The 26,353-nt window shown below is 52.1% G+C and overlaps 1 protein-coding gene across 2 annotated transcripts in view; it reads left to right on the top strand.

Moving 5' to 3' along the window:
- Positions 1–5,739: 5,739 nt before the first annotated feature.
- MRC2 (mannose receptor C type 2) overlaps positions 5,740–26,353 on the top strand; it is a 53,208-nt gene continuing 32,594 nt past the window's right edge. For both annotated transcript variants that reach the window (XM_037163688.2, XM_037163689.2), the window contains exon 1: positions 5,740–6,298. In XM_037163688.2, the coding sequence (XP_037019583.2) occupies positions 6,178–6,298 (121 nt within the window). In that variant the 5' untranslated portion in view covers positions 5,740–6,177. The remainder of the gene's footprint in view (positions 6,299–26,353) is intronic.

Genomic DNA, 26,353 nt, shown 5'->3' on the forward strand with positions numbered 1-26,353 from the left:
AGAGCATTACCGTCTGGGGTGGTAGATAGGGGAGTCCTGGCAGCTGGCAGAGGCGCAGCGGGCATCACAGGCACCATGGGAATGTGTGGTTTGTGCAGCACCTTCTGCACCTCTGACATGCTAATACCTGTGCTTCTGGGTGGGGACAAGCAGTGGACAGGACAGGGAAAGGCCCAGCCATCAGCCCACAATTCAGGGGGGAAGGAGCTGGGCTCTGAATTGTCCACTGTGAGACGGGCAGCTGTGCAGGGAGACTCGCCATTGAGGGCCGTGTGCTCCCCGCTTCTGCAGATGACCTGGACATGTCTGCTGTGTTCTTGAGGGTTACCCCGAGGGTTACTCCTTGTTTCCTGCCAGTCCAGGAAAGATAGGTTTTTCTCCAGCTGAGAAGATGAGCAGTCAAGGATCTCTGGTTAAGAGCCCAGCTTTAGAAATAGGTCTGATTCAGCCCTGGCTGAATAGCTCAGTGGATTGAGTGCAGGCCTGTGAACCTAAGGATCTCGGTTCGATTCCCAGTCGGGGCACATGCCTGGGTCGCAGGCCAGTTCCCAGCAGGGGACCCATGAGAGCAACCATACATTGATGTTTCTCTCTCTCCTTCCCTTCCCCTCTAAAGATAAAAATCTAAAAAAAGAAAAGAAATAGGTCTGGTTCAAATGCCACCTCTGCAAGCTTCAGACATAGCTTCTTGGATGGCTGTTTAAAGAGTAGATAAAGGTACAAAATGTCCCTGACAAATAAGATGGGAGTCCAAAAAGGTGGTTTAGAAAGATCACAAGAGGCATTGAGTGGGATTGCTGGTCTTTGGAGCCAGGTTTGCTCAGTGGAAAGGCTCTCTACTTGCCAGGTTAAGGGCAAATCCTTTTGCCTTGGGTCAGCAATGCAGACTTTTCAGGAGCCCTTCCCTCCCTGGGTTGAGATTCAGTATCAGACTCTCTTCTAAGAGGTCAGCAGTCTCTTCCGCTGGATCCGAGACCACTTCCTGCTGAGTGTAGAAGGAGCATCTTACAGTTCCGTGTGGCCCCCAGGCCAGCAGCATCAGCATCTCTTGGACACCTGTGAGAAATGCATGTGCTCAGCTCTGCCCCCAGCCCCACCCCAGCACGTCTCTCTGAAAGTCACAAGTCCTGTTGACCTATCAGCCACTGCCATCAGGGAGGGGCAGTTGGAGAGGGTGGCTATCAGGTCTTGTCTAATCTCATCCAGCTGGAAGACAGATGAGTTCTATTCTGTGGCCTTGGGAACAAGAATCTGTCTGCTCTGGGCTGTCCTAGGACCAACGTTACACATGTGCTCTTCTGTGGGGAGCCCCCAGAAGTGTTCATCCCTTGGTACCTAACGACACCCTCAGGAATCATTCACTCCTTTGGGTGAAGCTTCTTAACGTTTGGCCTTCTCTTAAAATATGACAACTTCCCCAGTACCTTCTCATTAATTTATCATGTTTTTCTTTTACCTGAGGGGTCCAGTGCTGCAGGACAAAGCTGATCCCTGGTCCTGCTTCGGAAGCCAGCCCGGCAGACTGGTTCAGCGGTGAAGAGGGCCTGGGGCTGGACTGAAGCTTTTTGGAAGGGTTTGGGGAGGTGATAGCTCAGGGAGAGGAGGGTTAAAGGAGGGAGTGGGTAGGGACTCTGTGGCTGCTGTTGAGCTCAGCAGGTGGGCTGGGGGAACCTGCCAGAGGCTGGGAAAACAGGCCAGGGAGCAGGTCTGACCTGGTCAGGACAGGGAATACAAGAGCCCTATTGTACTGCGAGAGCTCAGCAGGGGCCCTAGACCAGCTGGAGTCAGCAAAGGGGTGTGTGTGTGTGGGGGGCTGGACCAGCGACCTGAGGTGCAAAGGGGTCAAAGAGCACCCGGCTGTCTGACCAGGCCTCACCCACACCTGGCCACTGGTCAGGCCTCCTGGGTGTGCAGGGTAGTGCTCAGCTAGAGAACTGTGGTAACCTTAATCTCGTTCAGGCCTCCAAGTGCAGTCCGCAGCTGTAGTATCCCCCTGTGCTGCCCCCGCCCTTTCGCCCTAGAGTGGCTTGGGGAAGTGTCCCAGAGGGCAGGATCAGCAAGGGGAAGGGGCTCTAGCACTGCTGCTTTGCAGGGAAGTTTCTCAGCTGTGTCTCTTCATAGTGTAGGCATAGATGAGGTAGAAACGTCTCGCTCGTTTTACAGATGAGGAAACAGGCCCAGAGAGATTTGGTGCCCGGCAGTAGGTAGAGCAGGATCAGATGGGGATGGAGTGAAGGCTTTAAAATGTGAGGTGGATTCTGAGTGCCGCTCTGGGGCAAACACCGCTGTGGGTGAAGGCTGCAGCTGGGTCCCCGCTGCAGGCATGTCTCATCCTGGTGGGGGGAGGGATCCCTTTTCCCAGGCTGCCCTCACTCTTCTCTGCCCCTCCCTCACTGCTAATCCTCCGACATCTGCTTGGAGACCCCACTGGCCTTAGTGTCAGCCCAGTTTCTGCAGTCCTGGGCTGGAACTGAACTTTGGAGAAGTGGGGGTGCAGCTTCCCAGACCATTCCTACTTCAGGTTCCATCTGATTGTGTCATTTTGCTGTATCAAGTCCTAAAATCCTGCCCCATGCCACTCCTGGACAACTCTCTTCCTGTTCCTGTGTCTTAAGAGAGCACGAGACGCTTCTCCGAGGATTTCGATTATCCTCTGGAATACCACTTTTGTACATACAGTGAACCTGGAGGTGTTCAGGCAGCAGGGAAGGCTGTACCATTCTCTCGGGCAAAGGAAAACATGTAGCGTGGCAATCCTGAGAAAACTGAGCTGAGCAGCAATCATGGGCAGTGGGGAGGGGGGTGGGCTAGAGAGGCAAGCAGGACCAAGAGTAAGGAGCAGGGAGACACCTGATGTCCCAATGGCTGAGGAAGAGGAGAAGCAGGGAGGGGAATAGCGTTCCTGAACATCTTTATCCAGGGGCCATGCCCATTCCTTTACATCACAGGTGGCAAACACAAAGGCCCGGGGACCGAATCCGGTCCTCCACCTTGTTTCTCCCTGGCAGCAGCGTCAAGCTCTGGCTTAACTGTTAAGGAGTGGTTACATTTATACAGTCCTAAAATTACATTCAGTCCTTTGAAGGCAGCCGTGAGGGTGATGTGACCCCCGGTGAAAATGAGTCTTTGACACCCCTGCTTTATATGGAACATTTAATCTGGGGGACCAGGTAGGAATTGTTATTACCCCATTTGCAAATAGGAATTGTGAACTCGAGAGAGCTTGAGGAACTCATGGATGTCACAAAGCTAGTCAGTGGGAGAGCCAGGGTTCTCATGGGTCCCTCTGACTCTGAATTAGTCTGCTCTTTTCAATACACTGGGCAGATGGAATCAGCAGACCCACTGATTCCAGTGTTTGGCTAACAGTGTCTGACTGTTATTGATTCCACTATAGCAAATACAGTCCTGACAAAAATTCCCTGGACCAGGTTGTAGAGTTTGCCAAGTCCTCAGCATTTAGCACACGCTAGTGAGTAGTGGTTGTGCTGAGCTTTAACAGGAATGGCGATAAGGCCATGGGCACAGGGGACGCTGGCCTTTCTTTGGAAGTAGATGAGGGTCCGGGGACTGGGGAGGGGCCCTCAAAAAGCCCCAGCCCTCAGAATACCCGACACACCTGCAGACTGTGGCCATGTTCTGTTGACAACTCATGCTGCACAGGATCTTTAAGCAGCAGGGGACCAGGCTGGATTCTCCATTGGAGAATTGCCCATATGTGGCCTGGCCCTTTGCCTTGTGAGCTCAAGATCTGAGACAGATGGTGGCCATGGACGTGGCCCCTCACAATCAGCAAAATACAGTGTGTGTGACCCTGGCTGGCTGAGCAGGAAGTCTTGGCCTCCACAGAGACGGGAACAGGGTGTCAGAAGAGCAAGCGTCATTCCCTGCTAGTGAAACACACTTTCGTGCTCCTCAGCCCTTGAGTGGCCATTTCTCCACCTGGAATGTGGCAAAAACTGTGTCTTATTTTCCCCACTAAACCAAACTCTTCTAGGGCTGCTACCTGGTTTGCGCATCTTTGCTTTCCCAGCAGCTGGCACAGAGCTAGCAATCGGTGGTAGTTGAATTTCACCAGGATAAATGAAATGAGAGAGCATCTGTGTGTTGGGCAACCGGGGCTGGCACTGGCAAGAGGGGCACTTTCTGGATCCATGTCATTCATTGGTGATGCCTGGTAGTTTGGCTTCTGCCCTGCTGTGGGAAGGAATGCCAAACCCTACTCAGGCTGGTGGAGCAGAGCCATCCAACCTTGTTCCAGAACTTTGGGAGCCTTGCCTGAGTTCCCCTTCAGAGGAAGGGAGGACATTTGGTGAGGCCAGTGACTAGCACATCCAGAGATGGACGCCTATACCTTGAGCAAATTTTTTTGGCTACTCAAGACTGGAATGAAAACAGTAGCCTAGCTAAAGCTGGCCAGTGCTCAAAACACTTGTAGGTAACAGGAGAGATGTGAGAATTGGGGGTCAAAGATCAACCCCCGTGAGAGGGTGATCTTTGATGCAGCCCCAGTGTGGCCAGTAGCCTGCAGAGTCCTGTGGCCCTACGACCTACCCTTCTAAGATGTGTCCCAAAGGGCTTCAGTGAAGCAGCAGTTGCCAGAAGGGACATGGCTCTGTCAGACCTGCCCAGGCGAACAACGGGGTGCCACAGGCTGCTCTGGCCTGATTGCTAACCAGTTTTGTTTAGGGCAAAATGTAGATCATGGGAATCTTCCGGGGGGACTGTAGGGTGTTTCCAGTGGATGCTCACTCCGGGGCCCTGCATCCTCTGTACCCATACTTGCCAAGAATCTCAGCCCAGCAGAGAAGGGAAGAGCTACTCAGGCCTCTCGGGCCCCACACCCTCGGCTGCAGAAATGAGGAAAGCTTTACCCAAGGCAAAAATAAAATAAAATTTTGTTATTTCCAAAAATAGCACCTCGATGGACAGCACAGGAAACAATAAAACGTATGTTAGTTTCACAGTGTTTTTATTTGATTACTCATGGTGAAAGAACGTGAATCTTCTCCACATTTAGGGTCTCTAAATGTGTCAGTCTGGCTCTGAGCCCAGAGGTCCCCAGCGTCTTTTTCAAGGTCACTCTGGCAATCCGAGGTGGAGGTGCGGTTGGACTCCAACATCCTGACTCCCAATCCAGGGCTCTGTGCTGCAGTGACCTGTTGCATAATACGGAATAACTGTGGATTGTCTTCCTTTTTATGAAATTTCCATTTGGTCCTTTGCGACCAGCCAGCCAGCCATTCGCTGCTGGTGAGTGTGATGATGTCTGTCTTCTGGGGCATCCAGTGGACAGATTTGCCCTCGCTTTCTGGATGCAGCCCCAACTAGCGAAAGCACTACACTCCTCTGCGCCAGGACCTGACACAGGGGTTGCACACAAATGCTAAACCAAGAAGTGCCAAAGTTTGCGCTCCACCCACGGTACAAGGGCCTTGCCGCCCCTTCCCCCAATTTTCGTTCCGGTGGTCGAGCTCTGGGCCCCGCCCCTTCCCCACCAGACCGGAGGAGGGATCCTCCCAGGCGTGAAGGTAGCGGATGCTCCGTGGCTAGAGAGGTCCGCGGAAAAAAGGCTGGATAGAGGGGGCGCCAGCGGCCCGAGTGTGGCCGCCAGGGTCAGCTGCGCGCCACCCCCACCCCCGCCCAGCCAGGCCTCGCAGCCCACGTCCGGCCACGCCGCGAAGTGTGCGGAAAGTTTTGCAGTTGCTTCCCCGCCCAAGCCAGCCGGGGAGCTGTGACGCAGCGTCTGGGGCTCCGGGCCCGGGCGGAGAAGAGAGGGAAGGCGAGGCAGGGAGAGAGAAGGAAACAGAGCTGGATAGCGTGCACGCCGGGGCCCTCCTCGACCGGTGGATCCTCCTCTCCACCTCCCCTCCCTTTCTCAAGCCCCAGCCCCACGCCTCCCCCCTCCCCTCCCAAGCTGCCCACTTCCCTTCCCCTCTGCCCCTCACACCCTCCTCCTGGGTTCTGCGCTCCTCCCCCCTGCCCTCCCTCCTCCTGGCCTGCCTCCTTCCCTCCTCTTCTCCTCTCCTCCTCTCCCCGGGAGGCATCTCTTCGTCCCGACCCGGAGGAAGACGCTGCCCCTTGCGCACGGTCATCACATCCCAGCGCCCGACTGCCACGGCACACCGCGCCCGTGCGCCCTCGGTCCCCGTATCCCCTGAGTGGCGTGCTGCGGGCATGGAGCCCTGCTGGCCAGCCCCCGCACCCTGGCTTCGTCACCTGCTGCGCTGTGTCCTGCTTCTCGGGGGTCTGCACTTGGGCCGCCCCGGCCCCCCCGGGGACACCGTCGCTCTCCCGGGTAAGGCGCTGCCAACTTGGCCAACTTCGGGGGCCTGGCGGGAGGTAACACCGGGAAGCGGGCCTCCCTTCTCAACTTTTCCCTCCTTTCCCTTCACCCCCTCTGCGTGTACGTGTGTGTGACTGGGTTTTTAAAAATCGTCTCTGCTTTTCTGAAAGCGGGGAGGATAGGGGGAGGAGCGTGCCTGGAGGTGGGGGAGGACCTGAGTGGAACCAGATGTGGCGGGCAGCGGGGGAGGGGAGCCCGAGGGTCTCGAAGAGCCTCAGAGGAAGAGGGCGGGCTCCGGGAGGACCCCCGCTCCGGCCTTCCCGGACCACCCAGCTCCTGGACCTGCGGGGCGTGCCCGCACGAACCGAAGGCTCCATCCAGTAGACTCCAGTCCGTTCTTCTTGCTTCTCCCCAGGACTGATGGGTTATGATTGTTTTTTAGTGATTCGTAGAGGCTTGTGTGCCTTCCTGGAATCTCGGGGTGCTTATAATTTTCTTCTCCACACTTGGTCTTTAAGGGCAGCTTGTGGCATGCGGCATCCTCACTGCTTGGACAGAGATCTGTGGGCCAGTTTTGTGCCACCAGGATGCAGCAACAGGCTGGACAGAGCGTGTGTGTGTGTGTGTGTGTGTGTGTGTGTGTGTGTGTTTTGTTTGGGCGCCTCTGACCAAACTGGCACCACTCCAGAGTAGACAGATCTTGGGCAGCCAAAGAGCTGCTCAAGATGCAAAAAACCAGCTAACAAAACCCCAAAATCTTAAGCTGTGCCTTTTCTTTCTGCTGCTCTTTCAAAAGGGTGACAATGAAGTGTGGGGAAAGACGGACCCCTCACCAAGATTCTGAGCGTTGCAGGGAAAGACCCACTTCCTGGGGGACTGGCATGAGTTAAAGCTGGAATTGCTGGGGAGTGCGGTAATTACAGCCCAGTGCCGGCCCAGCTCTGGCTTGCTTTACTTTTAATTTGGGGATGGGGGTGAGTGAGAGGGGACAGTCAGTGCAGTGTTTGCAATTTTATGCAAAGTCCAGACAGCCCCATGGCCACTGCTTGCTGGGCTGGCCCCCACAGCAAATGTGACTGTCGCCACCAAAACACTGTCTGCCCCCGGTTTGCCGATGGGCGAGGTAGAGGTCTGTTCACACCAGGCATAGCCCCACCCTGCTGAATTTCAGATCCACCTGGAATTGAATGTGGACCAACACCACCCAGGTCCCTAACTCCCCAGCCACTGCTGGCGGGGCTCGCTGGCTCCCCTGCCTCCATCACCCCTGCCTGTGTCTGGCTCCTCTGTGAAGGAACCCAGAAGGCAGGCAACGGGGGAGCCTGGAGGAGGAGCAAGGCGGGTCCAGAGAACCAGGGCGCATTTCAAAGCTAGGCCCTGGGGGAGTCGTGGCCAGAGCGCTGACCCGGCCTTTCTCCTCTGGGGAGCTTTTGACAGAGGGACCTGGAAATGTCTAGTGAGAGGCCCTGTTAGGGAGGTCACCTGGAGTTGCCCCCTCTGCCTCCTGGTCTCCTCCCGGCCCCTGCTCTCCCTCAGGCTGTGTCTCTGCCCTTGGGGCCCCCACTTCCCAGTGGCAGTGCATCCCTCGCTGCCCCCATTGAAGAAGCTTAGGGGTGGGGTGGGGTGGCCTGGTCTCCATGGCAGCAGTTACGGGGAAGAGGAGGGTGAAATCCTACCGGGTCGCCCCTGCACGTCATTGTATCCTCTCTCCAGAGTGCTCCTCCTCCAGGCTGAATTCCTTCCTCATCCGGCTGTACCTGGTAAATTAGGTGGTCGCTGGGAAGAGCTTAGCAGCACCACGATCCGAACAGCCCCATTTGGCCCCAGGAAATGCTTGTGGGAGCTAGGACTTGGCTTAGCAGGCTATTGCTGTTGGGGTCGCCGCTGCTGGGGTGGAACACCCTGGGGACAGGGGTGCTGCTGGGTGGCTTCCAGTGAGATGAGAGGATGGAGCACCGCAGCGCCCCTCGGCTTGGCAGGGCCGCAGTGCCTGCCTGGCATGGGCTGGCAGAGCCCATCTTTTCTCCACCTCCACGGGATGATCCCCAGTGCCCGTGGCTGGAAGCCTTTTTTAGTTAATTTGTTAAGTGACTGCACTGTAAAAAAAAATACTTTATTAATTTATTTTTAGAGAAGAGGGGAAAGGAGGGAGACAGGGAAAGAAACATTGATGGGTTGCCTCTCGCACTGGCATATACCCCAGCAATGGGGGACCAAACCTGCACCCCAGGCATGTGCCCTGACTGGGAATCAAACTGACAAGATCTTGCTTTGTGGGGATGATGTCCAACCCCTGAGCCGCACCAGTCAGGGCTAAGTGACTGTGTTTTTGAACAGCATTCACTGTTCAGTGCTGAGCCAAGGACTTGAGGAGGATGGGAGGTACAGAAAACTGTAAGGTGCATCCTTGGAGAAAAGGAGACGTCGTGGGGGGATGAGACACGGCCCACCACCGCGCAGGGCGGGGAGGTAGGGTTCCACTGCAGGGGTGCCTGCTCGCGGCCAGGAGCCATGCTCGGTTCCTCGTGTGCAGTTTCTCATTTAATCCTGATACGAACCCAAGGAAGGAGGCCTTGCTGGGCCCATTTTGCAAATAAGAAAATGGAGGCAAAAGAGGATTTTCATCATTTACTTTGGGTCACACAACTAATACGTGGAAATCGGGGGCTGCGCATACTTAGTGTCTGGAGGCGGGAGAAACTGGGGTGAAGGTTCAGCAGGGCTCCCTGGAGGGAGGCTGGGTGGGACCAGGCTTTGCAGAGGCAGGGAGGGGACTAGAGAGGGCGAGGCCCGGAAGGTGGGCTGGGCTGTTCTGGGGGTCATGTGGCAACTGGCTAGGCTGGGGTGGAGAGTTCCTGAGTGGGGTAGGTTTGGGGGGAACCTTGAGCGAAAGAAGCCAGAATGGGGGAGCGACTTGCCAGCTGGCAGTGGGGGTCCCTGAAGAATCCCTGCAGGTTTCCGAGCGGAGGAGTGAGGCGCAGATTGGAGAGTTGCTGGGAGCTCCAGGAATGCAGGTGGAGGAGTGGGGACACCTGGGAAATCTCCCTGTGAGGACAGAGTCTGCTGTCTAAAGGCCGGGGAGGGAGGCGTTCCTCCTGAAAGGCATCAGGTACTTGCTGCTGCCGCCGGAGTCAGCCCCCCAAACTGCCTGCACCTCCCCCAGTAGTTGGTCTTCCTTACTCCAACCCAAGTCCCCTTCTGTGAGCTGCCAGGGCAGGGGTGGTGCCCACCTGAGCTAGGGTTGGTGCTAACATCCTTCCTCACACCTGCCTCCCTCCACCCCCCCCCCCCAGGTCCACTTGGGCAAGGTGAGGGTGCAGGCAGGGGAAGGGGAAGCCCTGGTCTTGACCCCTGTTTATTCGAGAGAGAATCTTGACTTTCTGATGACTTCATGGTAGAGTGATTTGGGCTGATGAGATGATTTCAGAAGTACCTGGAAATTCTCAGAAGGGTGTTCGTTTGCATTCACCACTAACTTAAGCATTAAATCGGCGCCCGCTGCACATTCTGGCAGGGCCTTTCCACACCTCGCTGCCCTACGAGGGTGTTACCACTCTACACACGGGCAGCACACCAGATGGTGAAACTGTTTGCTCAAGACCACCACCACACCACTTGAAAGTGGTAAAAGCTGCATTCGAACCCAGGTGTGGTCGCTGAGCCTAAAATTAAGCACTTCGAGGGCATGTGCTAGGAAGGGCTGGAGAATCTGCTTTATGGGCTTTCCCCGTAGCTCTAAGCCCCCTGCAGCATCTCTTGCTGTGTCCCCCTGAGAGGAACTCCAGGAACAGTGTAGAGGGGGCGGCTCTGTTACATTTGGCTGCCTGGGCCCTTGCCTCTCCCCCAGTTCAGTGGGCCCAAGAGGCAGGGCCCAAGCCTTGCTAAGTGTCCCCAAGGTATGTGAGGTGCCCACCCTGAGGAGGCCGTGGATTGAGTGACGGAAGGGGCCTGATGGAGAAGGAGCCAGGCCCAGCCCAGCACCCCAGCCTCCTGAGGTCGGGGATGCATATGTTCCCTCCTTCAGTCCGTGGATGTCTACTGAGTCTGCGCAGTGCTGAGTGCAGGGATGACCGGGGCCTGCTCTGTGGAGTCCACCTTGGCATCCCCCCCACACACACCTCCAGTGGGGGTCCCTGCCCTTGGAGGGCCTGGGCTTTGCTGAGAGAAAGTGTCTCTTCCTGTTTAATCCTTCATGAGATGGGGAGGGGCTCCTTCCTTCGACTGGATCCTGTGAGTCTGGGTGGGATGGGCCGTCGCGGGGCGGGGGGGGGGGGGGGCCGCAGCTCTGAGAGCTTGCCCGCGCCCTGCACATGCCCCTTACTCCTCAGTTGGGGGTGGTGTCAGTGAACAGGCGGACTGGATGAAGGCATCTGTGGCCCCGGGGACCTGCCAGCATCAGGCAGCTCCAGCCCTTTAGGAGACAGATGGGGGTGGCTCACTGAACTTGACCGTGGGCCCATAGGGAGCTTCAATGGATGGTTCCTTCCCTCTTCTTTGGACTTCTGGGTCTGCTCTCCCTAGCTCCTTGACTGTGCAGCCCTGCCCACCCTGCTCAGCTGGGCCCTTGCTCTCCGCCTCAGCCCCGCCCCTCCCCCAGAGCAGTTTCTCCGACTTGCCTTCTGCACCCACAGCTCTGGTGGTGCTGGTAGAGGATGATTTTGGCTGTGGAATCTCAGCTTCTCCCCAGGTCGCTGCCCCCCACCCCACCCCACGCCTTCTCATCAGCACCGTCTGTGCCATCCTCCCTGAACCGCTGCCTCCCACCTCTAGGCCTTTGCACACGGCGGTCCCCCTGCCCGAGATGCCCTTCCCCTCTTGCTCCCTGGCTGCACCTGCCCGTTCCAAGGGGTCCTGATCACTGCTTTGTGGGATTAAGTGGGCTGAGGAGTGACAAGCACCCAGATGTCATTTGTGGATAAACCCCAGAAATAAGGGGGGGTCTCCCCTTGTTTCTCCAGGATTACCACCAAGAGGACATGGTGAGAAGCTTCTGTGGTGGGCTTGGAGGTCCTCTAGGGAGACACGCAGAACCAGTTTCCCAGTCTTCCCCAGCACCCTCAGCGAGTGGAATGGAGGGGCAGCCGATGCCACGCTCCCAGTGTAGACTGAGGCAGGAGTGGGCGTGGCCAGGAGTGTTCCCGCTCCCGGCCCTCTGGATATGGAAACCGGGTCAGGATCCGTGGAGCCGTAATGTTTTGTAAAGGTTGTATTTATTTTTAGAGTCCAAGGGAGAGAGAAAGAAAGAGAGAGAGACATCAGTGGGTGGCCCCTCGCAGGTGCCCCCAATGGGGACCGGGCCCACGATCCAGGCAAGTCTTTCTTTTCAGAGCTCCTCTGGCACTTCATCGCCGTCACCCGCCTGCTGGAGCCCCTTCCTCCCTTCCATTCCTGCACAGGTCCCAGCACAGTGCCTTGGTCACAGTGCCATCTAAGAAATATTTATGTATTTATTTAAGATTTTATTATTTATTTTTAGAAGTGGGGAAGGAGGGAAAGAGAATGAGAGGGAGAGAGAAACATTGGTCGGTTGCCTTGCATCCTGACCAGGGACCGAACCTGCAACCGAGGCGCATGCCCTGAGTCAGAATTGAGTGGATGGCCCTTTGCTTTGTGGGATAACACCCCACCAGTCAGGGCATAGTAAATATTTATTGAAACAAAAAAAAGAAAAATATGGCCCTGGCTGGTGTAGCTCAGTGGATTGAGCGCGGGCCTGCAAACCAGAGTATTGCGGTTCGATTCCCAGTCAGGGCACATGCCTGGGTTGCAGGCCAGTTCCCAGCAGGGGACGCATGAGAGGCAACCATACATTGATGTTTCTCTGCCTCTCTCCTTCCCTTACCCTCTAAAGATAAATAAATAAAATCTTAAAAAAAAAAAAAGAAAAAGAAAGAAAAGACCAAATAAAGTGTTCCAAGGAGCTCCCCCGCCCCAGTTTTATTGGGATATAATTAACATATAACATTTATTAGCTTAAATGCATAACAGAATGCTTTGATATGATATATTACGGAACGATGGTCACAGGTCAACAGCCATCACCTCACATAGTTACCAAATATTTTTTCCCTGTGATGAGAATTTTTTCTTTGCAGTAGAAAGGCAGTGAGGAGAGTCATCCTTCCAGAGTTTCAGATGATGTCACAATCATAAAAAACATATGGCATTGAATACACAGAACATAGTCCAATGGGCTGAAATAAATCCCAGTAGACTTCAGCTGTTATAAGAAGTTAATGTGAGACACACCAGAAAAAACACACTAATGGGGAAAGGAATCTTTCCTTTTATAGTTATTGGACAACTGGATTATAATTTAAAATTTTAGGGAGGGATAGCGCGGGGGAGGGGAGAAGGGTTTTCAGGAACAACAATAAAGGACGTGGACAAAACCAAGGGGGGTGGAAGCAGGGGAGGGAGGCGGGGAGGGCTGTGGGGAGGTGAATGCGGGCGACTGTCATTGAACAACAGTGAAATAATTTTTTAAAATAATTAAAAATTTTGATTTCAACTGTAGCTGATCACCTTTGAGGAAACTCAGATGGAAAGTTGTCTAGAAAGTGCAAAGATCTCTAGGAGTTAAAGATGTAACTTTCTCTAAATACATAGTTAAACCCGAGAAAACAGAAAGCCTGATCTCGGCGGAGCGGCGTGAGCACCGGGATGTGGGACGGGGGCCTGCAAACTGCTTCAGTCTCTCAGGATCTGGTCTCAGACGATATGTCAGAAACCAGATATGTGGCACTTCGCAGCCTTTGACTTCCTAATTCCACTTTTGGGAATTCATAAGGCATGCATCCTGCAGGGGAAAAAAAGTTCATAGAAGTGCTCCTTGTGGTTGCAAAAGAAATTGGAAACCATCTAAATGTCTGACGAGAAAAGCACAGCTAAGCAAAGTGAGATACCTTAACTGGACAGACAGTGTACGTGGCTTCCTAGGCAGCAAATGCACAGCTAATGTCAGTCCATAGGAAGATGTCTGAGAAGGAAGTTCATGACCACAGGGCAGTCTTACATAATATGCACCCAGTATCAGTTGGGTGAAGATGCCTGCCTGGTCGCTGGCGTTCACTCATTCATTCAGTGAACTGTTTATGTTCCCGAGCGCTGCCAGTGTGCTGGGCATGGTATCTGGTGTTTGGGGAACAAATCAGGAGTGCTTCCTGCCTTCCCACAGCTTGTATTTGGAGAGCAATTCCCCAAAATGGAGAGTGTAGGGTCGATTACCTGTCTGACCTGAGAGAACACCCTGAGTCAGACCATCCTGGGGCAGTGGCTGTTCAACAGGAAACAGCCTTGCAGCCAGGCGTGGTCGCTGAGGGCAGGATTTTCTGGTGTGACCCCATGTTTTCTTTTTAAACAACTATCCAGGGTCCAAAGTGGCATCATGGCTCTTTAATCTCTTCAAACTATAATAGTTGCTTGGCCTTTTTGTCTTTAAATTTTATTTATTTACTTTTTTAGAGAGGGGAAGGGAGGGAGAAAGAGAGGGAGAGAAACATTGTGTGGTTGTCTCTCACCTGCCCCCCACTGGGGGCCTGGCCCGCAGCCCAGAACCAGCGACTTTTAAGTTTATACATCAGTGCTCAGTCCACTGAGCCACACCGGCCAGGGCTCCTGTTGTAAAGGACGAGTTGGAGCCCTGACGCTGGTAGCTCAGTTGGTTAGAGCAGTGTTGGAGCAGCGTCCCAACACGCCAAGGTTGCAGGTTTGATCTCCTGTCAGGGCACGTACAAGAGGCAACCAGTGGGTGCACCAGTGAGAGGAACAATGAGTGAGTGCTGCTCTCTCTCTCTTCCCTTTTGCTTCCTCTCTCTATAATCAGTACATTAAAAAAAAAGTTAAAGGACAAGTGGGTGTTGGGCTCCCTCCCTTGCAGGCCTTTGCAGGAGGCTCAGCCTTAGAGCATGTTCTCTTGAAGAAGCTCTCGTTCAGGGTGCTCGCTGGTTCGGAGCTCTTCCCTTGGACAGCCTCCCGCACGCAAGCTTCTTCCTTCTGCACTGATCAGCCGGGCGTTGACAGAGGAGGCCTCGGGAGAGGACTCCCATACCATAACATGAGCTTACGCTTAGAGAGCAGCAGGACACAAAACTCTATGGGCAAGGGATGGCAGTGCATGCGGGTGAGGCTGGAGTACAAATGAGAAAAGCGAGGGGTGCAGGGTGGACTTGCTCTGTTTTAAGAACTTTATGACATGTCTGTGTAATATCAGGCAACAAATGAGGACTGGAGACTCCGTGACTATTTACTGAGCGCACGAAACTCACTGGGGTCAGTATTACCCAACTGAGCCAAAGAAGCTGAGGATCACGTACGCAGTGGGGGGCATTCTGCCAACAGCATTTTCTCACTTCATGTCACTGTAGTTCTCGTCTTGGTGATTCTCACAGTACTTCAAACTTTTTTTATTTTTGCTAATTTGTTATGGTGATCTGTCATCAGAGTGACCTTTAATATTACTATTGTAATTGCCTTGGGGCACCACAGACTATTTCCATGGAAGGAGAACTTAATCCGTAAAGGTTGTGTGTGTTCCGACTGCTCCACCCACTAGCTGTTTCTCTCTCTCTCTCTCTTCCTGTCTCCCCTCCCCCGCACCCCTCAGGTTCCCTTTTCCTAAGGCACAACAATATTGAAGTTACACTAATTAATACTACAATGACCTTTTAAGTGTTCAAGGGAAAGGAACAGTGACGGGTCTCTCACTTTAAATCAAAAGCTAGAAATGATTAAGTTAGCGAAGAAGGCATATTAAAGGCCCAAAATGACACAGGCCAGAGGTTAGGCCTCTTGCACCAAATTGTCAGCCAAGTTGCAGATGCAAAGGATAGTTCTTGAGAACAAATGATAACAAAGTAAAACGGTCTTATTGCTGATGCAGAGAAAGTTTTAGTGGTTTGGAGAGAAGATCAAAAAACCAGCCACAACACTCCCTTGAGCCAAAGCCTCATCCCAGGAAAGGCTCTAATTCTTTTCATTTCTGTGAAGGCTTCGAGAAGTGAGGAAGCTGCACAAGAAAAGTTTGAAGCTAGGAGAGGTCGGTTCATGAGGTTTGAGAAAATAAGCTGTTTCTCTAACAAAAGAAGCAGCAGTGCTGATGTAGAAGCTGCAGCAAGTTATCCAGAAGATCTAGGTGGGATCATTAATGAAGGTGGCTACACCAAACAGGTTTTCAGTGCAGGTGAAACAGCCTTATATTGAAAGAAGATGCTATTTATGACTTTCATATATAAGAGAGAAGCCAATGCCTGGCTTCAAATCTGTAAAGGACAGGCTGCCTCTCTTATCAGAGGCTAGTGCAGCTGGTGACTTTTTGTTAAAGCCAGTGCTCATTCACCGTTCTGAAAACCCTAGGGCCCTTCACAGTTATGCCAAATCTGCTCTGCTTTGCCATATAAATGGAGCCACAAACCCTGGATGACAGCTCTGGCTGGGTAGCTCAGTTGGTTAGAGCATAGTCTCGATATGCCAGTGTTATGGGTTTGATCCCTGGTGAAGGCACATACAAGGAAACAACTGATGAATGCGTGACTGGAACAACAGATTGATATTTCTCTCTCTGTCTCTCTAAAAAAATCAGTCAATTTCTCTAAAAGCCTGGATGACAGCACGTCTATTTACAACATGGTTTACTGAATGTTTTAAGCCCACTGTTGAGACCTACTGCTCAGAGGGAAAAAAGATTTCTTTCAGAATATTACTAACAATGCACCTGGCCACCCAAGAGCTCTGATGGAGATGTTCAATGAAATTATTGTTGTTCATACCTGGTAGCACACGTCTACCCTGCTGTCTATGGGTCAAGGAGAAACTTTCAACTTTTCACACCTTAATATTTAAGAAATGCATTTTGTAAGGCTGTAGCTGCCGTACATAAGAACTCTGATGGATCTGGGCAAAGTAAATTGAAAACTTTCTGGAAAGGATTCAGCGTTCTAGACGCCCTTAAGAACAGCTTGGAGGAAGTTGATTCTAATCCTCATGGATGACGGTCAGGTTTCCAGACTTCAGTGAGGGCCGTACCTGCAGATGGGTTGGAAATAGCAAAGACCTAAAAGAGAAACCTGAAGACGTGAGGGAATGGCTTCAACCTCCTGCTTAAAGAGTAAAGATGAGGCGCTCCTTCCTGTGCATAGAATCTACTGGTGAAGATGTTGTGGAGATCGTTCAGGGGACAAGAAAAGATTTAGATGATCACACATAAAAAAGTGAATATTACATAAACTTAGCAGATAAAACAGTGGCAGAGTTTGAGAGGATTGCCTTCAATTTTGAAACTTGTTCTCTGTGGCCCAAATGCTATCAAACATTTGGTATGCTTGCTACAGAGAGAAACCAGTCATGGAAGGAGGCTTCCAGGGGGCACCGTGGGCTTCCTTGTTGTCTCATTTTAAGACATTGCCACAGCCACCCTGACCTTCAGCAGCCACCACCCGATCAGCCAGCAGACACTGACATTTGGGTGAGACCCTCCACACCGAAACAGCGGAGATTCACTGCAGACTCGAGGGGTGGTTAGCATTTTTAGCAAGACAGTATTTTTAAATTAAGGTACGTACAGTACATTTTCTTAGACGTAATGCTATTGCATGCTTAATAGAGTACAGAATGGTGTAAGCATAACTGTTACATGCACGGGGAAACCCAAAAATGCCTGTGACTCGCTTTATTGCCGTGGTCTGGACCTGAACCCGATATGACTGAGGAATGCCTGTGCTGTCTGCTCATGTGCTTCTCTCCTGTCTCCCTCTCTGTTCTGCCCGCACCCACCACCCATCTCTATTCTGTGTTTATACATCTCTTGCTTTACAAAATTTTAATTCTTGCACTGGCTGCTGTGGTTCAGTGGATTGAGCCCCAGCCTACAGACTGAAAGGTCACCTGTTCTATTCCCAGTCAGGGCACATGCCTGGGTCGCAGGCCAGGTCCCCAGTAGGGGGTGTGGGAGAGGCAACAGATCCATGTATCTCCTGTATATTGATGTTTCTCTCCTCTTTTTCTCCCTTCCTTCCCCTCTCTCTAAAAGTAAGTAAATAAAATCTTTAAAATATTTTAATTTTTCCCCCTTTATTAATTCCAGAGGGAGGGGAAGGAAAGGAGAAAGAGAGGAAGAAAAACATCAGTGTGAACACACCCACGTAACCAACACTCAGATTCAGCAAATAAGAACAGTATTAGTATTCCAAACACTCTTAAACATTTTCCACAGGCTAAGTAGACACAGGTATTTCTTCTTTGTGAGCCATCTGTTTAAATCTTTGATTATTTTATCTCTGTAGGGCTTACCACCTTATGGTGATCAGGGTCTATATTTTTCTTATGGGCTTATATGAGTTTCTTGCCATATGTGTTACAAATATCTTTCCCTTGTTTGTTATTCATTTAAAATTTTTATTTCAGAGTATCTTTTTTAAAATATATATTTTATTGGTTATGCCATTACAGTTCTATTTCCCCCCTTCATTCCCCTCTACCCTGCACACCCCCTCCCCCACCATTCCCCCCTTTAGTTTATGACCACGTGTCTCAAGTTCTTTAGATTCTATATTTCTCCTACTATTCTTGCCCTCCCCCCTACTTTCTACCTACCGTCTATGCTACTTATTTTCTGTACCTTCTCCCCACTTCTCCTTCTCCCACTCCCCTGTTGCTAACCCTCCATGTTTCATTTCTTCATTTCTATGGTTATGTTCCTGATCTAGCTGTCCTCTTAGTTTGCTTTTGTTTTAGGTGTGGTTCTTAATAACTGTGAGTTTGCTGTCCTTTCGCTGTTCATCTTTTTTATCTTCTTTTTCTTAGGTAAGTCCCTTTAACATTTCATATAATAAGGTCTTGGTGATGATGAACTCCTTGAATTTGATCTTATCTGAGAAGCACTTTATCTGTCCTTCTATTCTAAATGAAAGCTTTGCTGGATAGAGCAATCTTGGATGTAGGTCTTTGGATTTCATGACTTGGAATACTTCTTTCCAGCCCCTTCTTGCCTGTAAGGTCTCTTTTGAGGAATCTGCTGACAGTCTGATGGGAACTCCTTTGTAGGTGACAGTCCCCTTATCTCTTGCTGCTTCTAGAATTCTCTCCTTCATTTTAATCTTGGCCTGTAATCAGAGTATCTTTTTTTATCCCTTGTTCTCTTCCATACTCTTAGCCTCTCTGGTGAAGTTCACAAAGCCCTTTGGGGTCAGCCCTTTTGGAGAAGCCCTCTGGGTTATCCCCTTCATGGAGGGCCAGTGTTCACCCCACCATGCACCCCCAGCTGTCTGTGTGGCCCTTCTTTCTCCCCTAGGCCCTCAGCAGCGCATCTGACCTGGTGGGTGCTTCAGGTAATGAACCTGAATGAGGCTACGAAAAGACAGTGTTACAGACTTATTTTCTTCAGGATAAGAATACATATTTCTCAGGCCAGTAAAAAAGGACACCTATTCGTAGTATCCAATTCAAATAATAAGTAACGAAATAAAGAAAAATTACCTGAAATTTCACCACAAAAAAAAAAGCCACCGCAAACATTTTGGAGAAGATCCTTCCAAATTGTGTGCCCTCTCCACCCCCTCCCTCTCCCTGTGTGAGATGTGACATAGGTGTTTTCCTTCTGGTTTGGAACGTCCTTCTCTCACATCCAGTGTGTCCTCAGTGAATCTCCACCGGGTGCTCGCACGGGCCATGGAGGACTCCACTGTGCCAATGCACCATGACTGACCCCTTGTTGGACATTTAGGTCCTACCTCTTTTTATTACCAAACATATTTTTAAAAATATTTTATTTATTTTATTTTAGAGAGAGTGGAAGGGAAGGAGAACGAGAGAAATACCAGTGTGTGGTTGCCTCTCACGCACCCCTTACTGGGGACCTGGCCTGCAACCCAGACTGGTGACCCTTTGGTTCTCAGGCTGGCATTTAGTCCACTGAGCCACACCAGCCAGGGCTAATTACCAAATATATTAATTGTAGAAAATACAAAGAGAAGAAGATGAAATCACCAGCGTGCCGTAAGTCAGTGGTAACTGCTGTTAACTCGTAGGCATGCGTAGAGGCTCTGGAACTCTGGTGTGCATCAGAATCTTGTTTACAGTCCAGATACTCCTTTACCCTGAGATTCGATTCAGTGGGTCTGCTGTGGGGCCTGGGCACTCACGTGGCGGACAAGCTCCCCCGTGGATTTGGACACCCAGGTTCAAGAACAAGAATGCAAAACTGTCTTTTCAGACGTCACATGATTTAAGAGAAAATAGAAATGATGTCATACTGTACTTTCAGGTGTTAAAAATCAAACTGAACCTCTACCCACATCTAAATGCTCTTTTATAAATTAATTTCTATTGTCTGCATCCTATCAGCCTTCCATTGTGTGAGTATCTCTCAGTTTACTCAGCTCCGTACCATTAGACATTCATTCCCCCAGTCACTGCTATTGCGGATAATGCTGTGTAATAGCTAAGTCTTTGCGTAGATTCTTTTTTCTCTTGTATTTCCATCTACTTCTCTTTTAATAAGACTTTTTAAAGAGCAGTTTTAGATTCACAGCAAAATTAAGAGGAAAGTAGAGATTTCCCATATAATCCCATTATTGGCACCCCTCCAATGGGGTGGCACATTTTTTGTAATCAATGAATTTACAGTGACACATTACTGTCACCCAAAGTCCACTGATTCTTAATTATTTCCTTAAATTCCTAAGAAGTGGATTCTGGGACCAAGTTCCCCTCCAGAAGGGCTGCCTGTTGGGACCATGTCTACCAAGAGCTTAGGTGGTGGGCCGGTGTGCCCGGGATGGCACCGTGCCCGGGGCTCTGTGACTCTTGCGTGCGGCAGACACGAGAGTGTCTCCACTCAGCAGATGAGGACGCTGAGGCCTGAAGGGGCCGAGTGACTCATCCAGGAGCCGGAGTTCAAGCCCAGCCTGTGTCTGGGGCCTGAGCTCTCCTAACTGTGCGACTAACTTCTAATCGATGTCAGAGAGGGAGGAGCAGTGATGGTGGGGGGGCAGCCTTTTCTATGGCCCCACAAATATATGGAAGACATCAGAAAAAGATTGAGGGGGGGAGTGAGAAGGGGGGGACTGGCGCACCAGCACTGGCGTGCCTTTGTAGGTCACGTCTGTTGTGATGTTACATGGTGCTGTGTGTGTGTGTGTGACCCTTTGTGGCTGTTCAGGGCCAAAGCAAGATGAACTCACCAAACGAGAGCAGAGGTGGGTTCTGTGGGCAATGCAGCGAGCTTTTGTTGGCTTCAAGGATCTTCAGATGCCCCCTGCGTCCCTCTTTCTTCAGTTTTATTTACTCTAGAAAGATTATAATAATATAATAGAAAGTTACATATAATCCCAACCTCCTGGCTCAAGAAATAATTTCATGTTTCCCTTCTTTTCATTGTCCATATGTAGATCTGTTTTTAGAGGAGGGTATAATTTAGAGGTTGTTAAACCCTAGCCCATAGGACACAAGGCAGCTTGCCTTTCCACTTCCCGTGGTCCAGCTCAGTTCAACACGCATGTATTGAGCACCTGCTGAATGCACTGAACTGGGGAGACAAGTGGATAAGACGTAGCTTCTGCTCTCAAGGAAGCACTGAATGGGGGAGAGAGATCCTAAAAGGATCATGTCAGTATTCTTGTAGATCTCACCAGGAGCCTGTGAAGAGTTAGGGAGGGTATTTTATAATTCAGTTTACAGCTAAGAAAGTAGTTTGAGTCCCCTAAACTCACTTAGGTTGGGGGGGCAGAATCAGATCTGAACTCCTAGGCTAGATCGGATTCTCAGCCCCGCTCCCCTGGGCCCCACTACCCCTGTCTGCCTGAATCCCCGCGAGGTTCCCTCAAAGCCGAAGCTGAAGCTGCTGTCCTCCTCCTCCTCCTCCTCCTCCTCCTCCTCCTCCTCCTCCTCCTCCTTTGCAGCTGCCAAGCAGCACAGGCATTACCCCAACTCCTTTCACACTCTCCCTTCCAGCCGCATATTCTGTGACCTCGTTTCCCCTCTGTGACTGCCCTTGGAGTTTATTTCTGCAGAACCAGAATGTGCTGGGTGCACAGCACACGGCAGGCGGCTCTGCCCTCCCAGAAGCCCCGCCACAGTCTGTGGCCCTTGCTCCTTGCAGCTTCCTTCCAGCCGCACCTGAGGAGGGTTCAAATGTTCAGAGGCCAGAAACAAATGACACTTACCAGGGACCAGGCACCCACGGGAAGGGGGGGAGACTCCACATCTGTACCATAGATTTATTTTTCTTTGAATTCTTCTGAAGAGCAGCTTAAACACTCAAGTCCTTGGCCTTATTTCCTCTTGTAGTTTTCTCTCATCCAACTGCAGTGTCTGCTAAGCCCGGTTCCCAGGCTCGGTGCTGTGAGGCGGATTCTCGAGCTCAGGGCCCCAGTCCCGACAGAGGGTCTTGCTTAAATATCAGAACCGCTAATGACCTTCCATTACTGAGTGCTTACTGGCTACAGGGCATCTTCCAGCGTTTTCTCGCTTAATCCTCCAGAAACCCATGAAACGGGTCTTAATTAACATCCTTCCAAAAGTGAGGCTTGCAGAAGCGAGGCAGCCAGCCCAGGGCCCACAAAGGGTGGGTCCAGATTCAAGAGCAAGTCTCCACCACGGTGCCTCCCTCTGGAGAAGGTGCAGGCAGGTAGGGCCCATTGGCCTGTCATCGCAGAAGTCAGCAGGTGTTTAATTTTTGGCATACAGTTTTAGGGAGCGCCTGAGGTTCCCTAGCAAAAAAGATTCTAAGTGCAGTTAACTCCAGAGAGGGCCATGGTTTGCTCTTCAACCCAAACAAGTTACCCTCAGATGTCACCAAGTCCGAAAGTTGGGGACTTTCCAGCGAGTAGAGCAGAAGCTCGTTATGAAATGTGTTCTGCTGTCTCGGGATCATATTGTGCTGTGTCTTGGTCACACTTCATGAAAGGAACGCAGCGTGTCACAGGGACCCTGGTGGCAGGGCAGTGGAACCTCATTTAGAGGAACTCACCCCTACCTCATCCCCCCCCCCTTTTTTTCAGTTTGAAAGAGGCACAGCCCTCTGGTCATTCATTATAGAGATGAGGATACCATCTCTATAAAGTAAGAATGTGGAAGACTGTTTCTGTACTCTGATGAGAACAATGTGCAGGTATAATATGTGGCCACTCCCCTTCCACCTCAGGGTTGGGGTGTGGGGTACAAAAGGGATGAGTGGGGACCCTGGCAGGCTGGTGAGCCCCCGCCTAGGTGAGCAGCACCTCCCAGGAGCTGTGACTGGCTCCCTGCAGGCACCTGGGCTCAGTGTGGTCAGGCCTCTCAATATTTTGAAGCGAAGCTGGAAATACAGACTTTCTATGTGAAATCTGTGCAGTTTTAAATGTTGGCTCACTTTTCTTCCACACACTGTGAAGGCCAAATACAAGTTGCCTGTGGGTTATGGGTTCAAGTACCCGGAACACTTGTTTGGAGCTCAGCTCTGCAGCCAGTCTTCCTGGCCCCCGTCTGACTCTGCCCCTGATGGGCAGCGTCATCGAGATGTTGAATCTCTCAGTTCTTTGTTATCAGTCTCCTTAGCTGCCAGATGGAGTTTTACCTACTTCTGAGCGTCGCTATTCGGGTTAGCAAGAGGATTAAAGAGAAAGCCTTGGAAACCCAGTGCCTGGTACCTAGTAAGCATGTGGTAAACTTGAACCTGTGTCATGATAAACTTTGATCTGTCTCTTTGTGTAAGTGCAGGGTGGCCATACATGTGTCCCAGTTTGCCCGGGACAGCCCCGGTTCAGGCTTGTCCTACTGGTGTAATGACCTTGAACTCCCCTCCTCATTCCTGGCACATGACAACTGGTCACGTGGCTCACTCCCGTCGGCCGTTGCCGGCACGATGCTGCTCAGGACGGGGACACGTTTCACTGCCAATGAGAAGGGCACAGTTCCCATCGTATGAGTCTCGGCGGAGGCGTCCTGAACCCTTCCGTGCTTCCGTGTCCACATGATAGAGAGTGACAAGATAAATTCTGAGATCTCTCAGTTGTTCATTCTGTCCCTGGGCAAACATTCACTGTGACGCCAGGTGGTAGGAAGAGGCGGAGGAGAGACCTGGTCCGCAGGGTGCTTGGCCACGGAGCACCTCCTGTGCGGGGAGGTGGGGGTCCCGACCCTTCCCTTCTGTTATGTGAAAGGCTGTCACTAGAAATTGTTCATACAATGTATCTGGTGAACTGAATGTTTATTCTTGAAACCTCAGTTTCTCACAAACAAATTATTCCATTTCAGTACAATTCTCTGCACACTTCTTTTTGTGAGTGGGTAGTAACATTTAGAAATAGTTTTGATTTCACTGTGGAAAATTGGAAAATACACAAAAGCCTCAAAAATTTTTTCATTTTTGTTGACTCTGCAGTGAGCAGGGCGACATGTTTTATTCGGCTTTAAATTACACCGCTGCCCCCCATTCCTGCCCTAGCACCTCTGCAGCTACATTGTCAAAACTAACTTTAAAAAAAATTATTCTTCTAAATTTGTCTGGTGTCTTTAACGTTCCTTACTCATTAATTCATTCTCATTCACCCAGGTATGGACCACCTAACGGGGTGCTGGGGTTGTCGCCCCCGCGGCCTCTCTTTTCACAGACACTGTGGAGTAATCTGCCCCCGACTCCCTCCCTCCCTCGTATACGTAAAACTAGCGGGTTCAGCAGAGGCCATCAGGGGCCCGCAGGGGCCCACTCCCAGCTGCAGGTGACTGCTGCGCCGGGGCGTGTGCAAGCCCCCACCCACGCGCGCTTCCCGCCAGCGGCGACGGTGGAGCCGGGCCCAGCTCCAGTCCGGACGGCCGCGTCCTGCCCTGCGCGCGGGGTCAGGGAGGTTGGATTGTGCTGGCTCAAAAAGCCACTTCCGGACGCGACCGGAGCCCGCCGTCCCTGTGAAAGTTGCCCCCGGGGAAGGAAGTGGCTTCGGGCTGTTTATTTTGGCTGGGAGCTGGCAGACGACGGCGGGGGCCGAGGGGACAGGGAGTTAGCAGAGCCGGGTTGAGGAGTCCGGCGACTTCAGGGCCAACGGGGAGGCTCTGCACCCGAGCGCTGCGGGGCGGGTGGAGAGGGCTTGTCGGGAACGGGGCGGGGTGGGGTGGGGGTGGGGACCTCGCGGAGATTGTGCGGCGGGGTAGCGGGAGGCACGTCGGGGAGGGTCAGCGCGGAGGTGGGGGTGCACTGGGCAGGGGCGCTCGCGGAGGGGGTGCTGTGCCCAAGTGCGGCGTGCACCTGGCGGCAGGGCAAGTGGCCGAGGTCGGGGTGCGCTGCGCGGAGGGTCGCCCCAGCGGCTGCGAAGACCCAGAGGACAGGGCGGTCGGAGCGCCTCATGTCCTGGGACAGGGTAAAGGAGGAAGGGAGGTCAAGATGTGTCCGCTCCTAGGATGTTCAGATGAGGTAGGGACATAGAAAAAGGGCAGGGGAGCGAGGCTGTGGGACTTCCTGAGAGCGGAAGGTGCCGGGGTCAGGCCAGGGGTTAGAGGCAAGATCTGTTGTGACCCATCTTGTAGGATGACCCCCGGCAAAGGACAGGCCAGAAAGGTTTTAGTCTGAGAATATAAAAGCACCAGGGAGTGAGATTGAATACAGTTCAGTCCAAGAGAAGACCCAAGGCAGGTGAAGATTGTGTTCCGGACACGCCCAGGGGCCAGCTGCACTGAGCCGAGCACACCTGGGGGCCCGGGGGACCAGATGGAGCCTAGGGAGGGTTAGGGTTGTCTTTCTGAATTCACAGGAATTTCCGTTCCTCAGCACTCCCATCACAGTCCCCTTCTCTTGCATTTATTAGGTGGAGGTGATAAGCCCACCCTGAATCTATTCCCTGCCAGAATTTGCTTGGGACACAGTATATCACAATTGCCAAATGTGCATTTTAAGCGGGGCAAAGAGCATCTCTAGATATGAACGATCAAGGAAGCTCCCTGCAGCTGGAGAAAGAAAGACACACACGCGCACACACACAAACACACACACTATACATGTAAGCAGCAGAGCCCAAATGGGGCCATTTGTTTGGTTTTAGTCACAGGTACTTTAAGCCATCCACGGTGGGAGGGACGGTAGTTTGCACTGGCTGAGAAGGAGGGGCTGTTGGGGGTGGGGGAGGAGGGTATGGGAAAACACACACAGTCCATGGTTTTGGTGGAAATATTGGACAGTTGGACAGGGTATTGGGGCCTCACTGTCATGTGACTCCCCTGCCCTCCACAGAAGGGATACCATCCCCCCCACATGCAATTCTCTGTGCGTGCCTGGACATGGACAGTTTTTAGCAGAGGTGATGCAGGGTGGGGTGCCGAGTCCCCAGGATTGGCCTCTCAGCAGGGCGGGGCTGGCAGCTTCTGCTGACTCAGGGACGTTTCTAGGCTTGGCCTCAGGGCCAAGCTGCTCATTGAAAACAGCTGCTCCTCTTGGCTGGCAGCCCTGTGGGCGGCTTCTGACTCTCCCTGGGATGACCCCTTGCCTCTGCGGGGAGGGGTGGCTGACTTCGGGAGAGGCTCAGCGGCTGGAGGCCACCCTGCTGTACCCTCTGGACCCAATCTCTGGTCCCCAGGGCTCCCCAGCTGGCCCCTAGTCCCCAGCTCTGTAGGAACTGAGCCAAACTGGTTGCTGGGTGCCCAGCCTTTGCTCCTGCTGTTCCCGCAACTTGGAACACCCAGCTTGTTCTTGTCTCTGCTCAGGCCTTTCATGGTTTTGACGTGCCTCATTCAGCAGATACTTGTTGAGAGTGTGCTGCGAGCCAGGAACTGTGCTAGAATTTACTTCCTCTGCGCTGCCTTCAGCATGATGTCTTCAGCTTGTAATGGAGAGCAGCCGTCTTATCCGAGGTCAGACCTCTGGCTGCCTCTGCTGCTGGGCTGAGTCCCAGGAAGCGGCAGGGACAGCTGAGAGCTTTGCTCCTGAGAGGCAGCCAGACGGCCTCTGCGTTCAGCCTCGTGACTCCACCAAAGCATTGCGTGTACCTTACAGCAGATGGGGAATGAAAGGTGGCACCTCCTCCATCAGCAGGCAGGGAGGAGATGGTTCGCTGGATGAGGAGCAGATCGCTTTGACACCCAGGTGCCTTGGGGCGGGGAACACACAGT

Source organism: Artibeus jamaicensis, unplaced genomic scaffold, assembly GCF_021234435.1.
Source record: "Artibeus jamaicensis isolate MK-2021 breed Jamaican fruit bat unplaced genomic scaffold, CSHL_Jam_final contig_1998, whole genome shotgun sequence".
Lineage (NCBI taxonomy): Eukaryota > Metazoa > Chordata > Mammalia > Chiroptera > Phyllostomidae > Artibeus > Artibeus jamaicensis.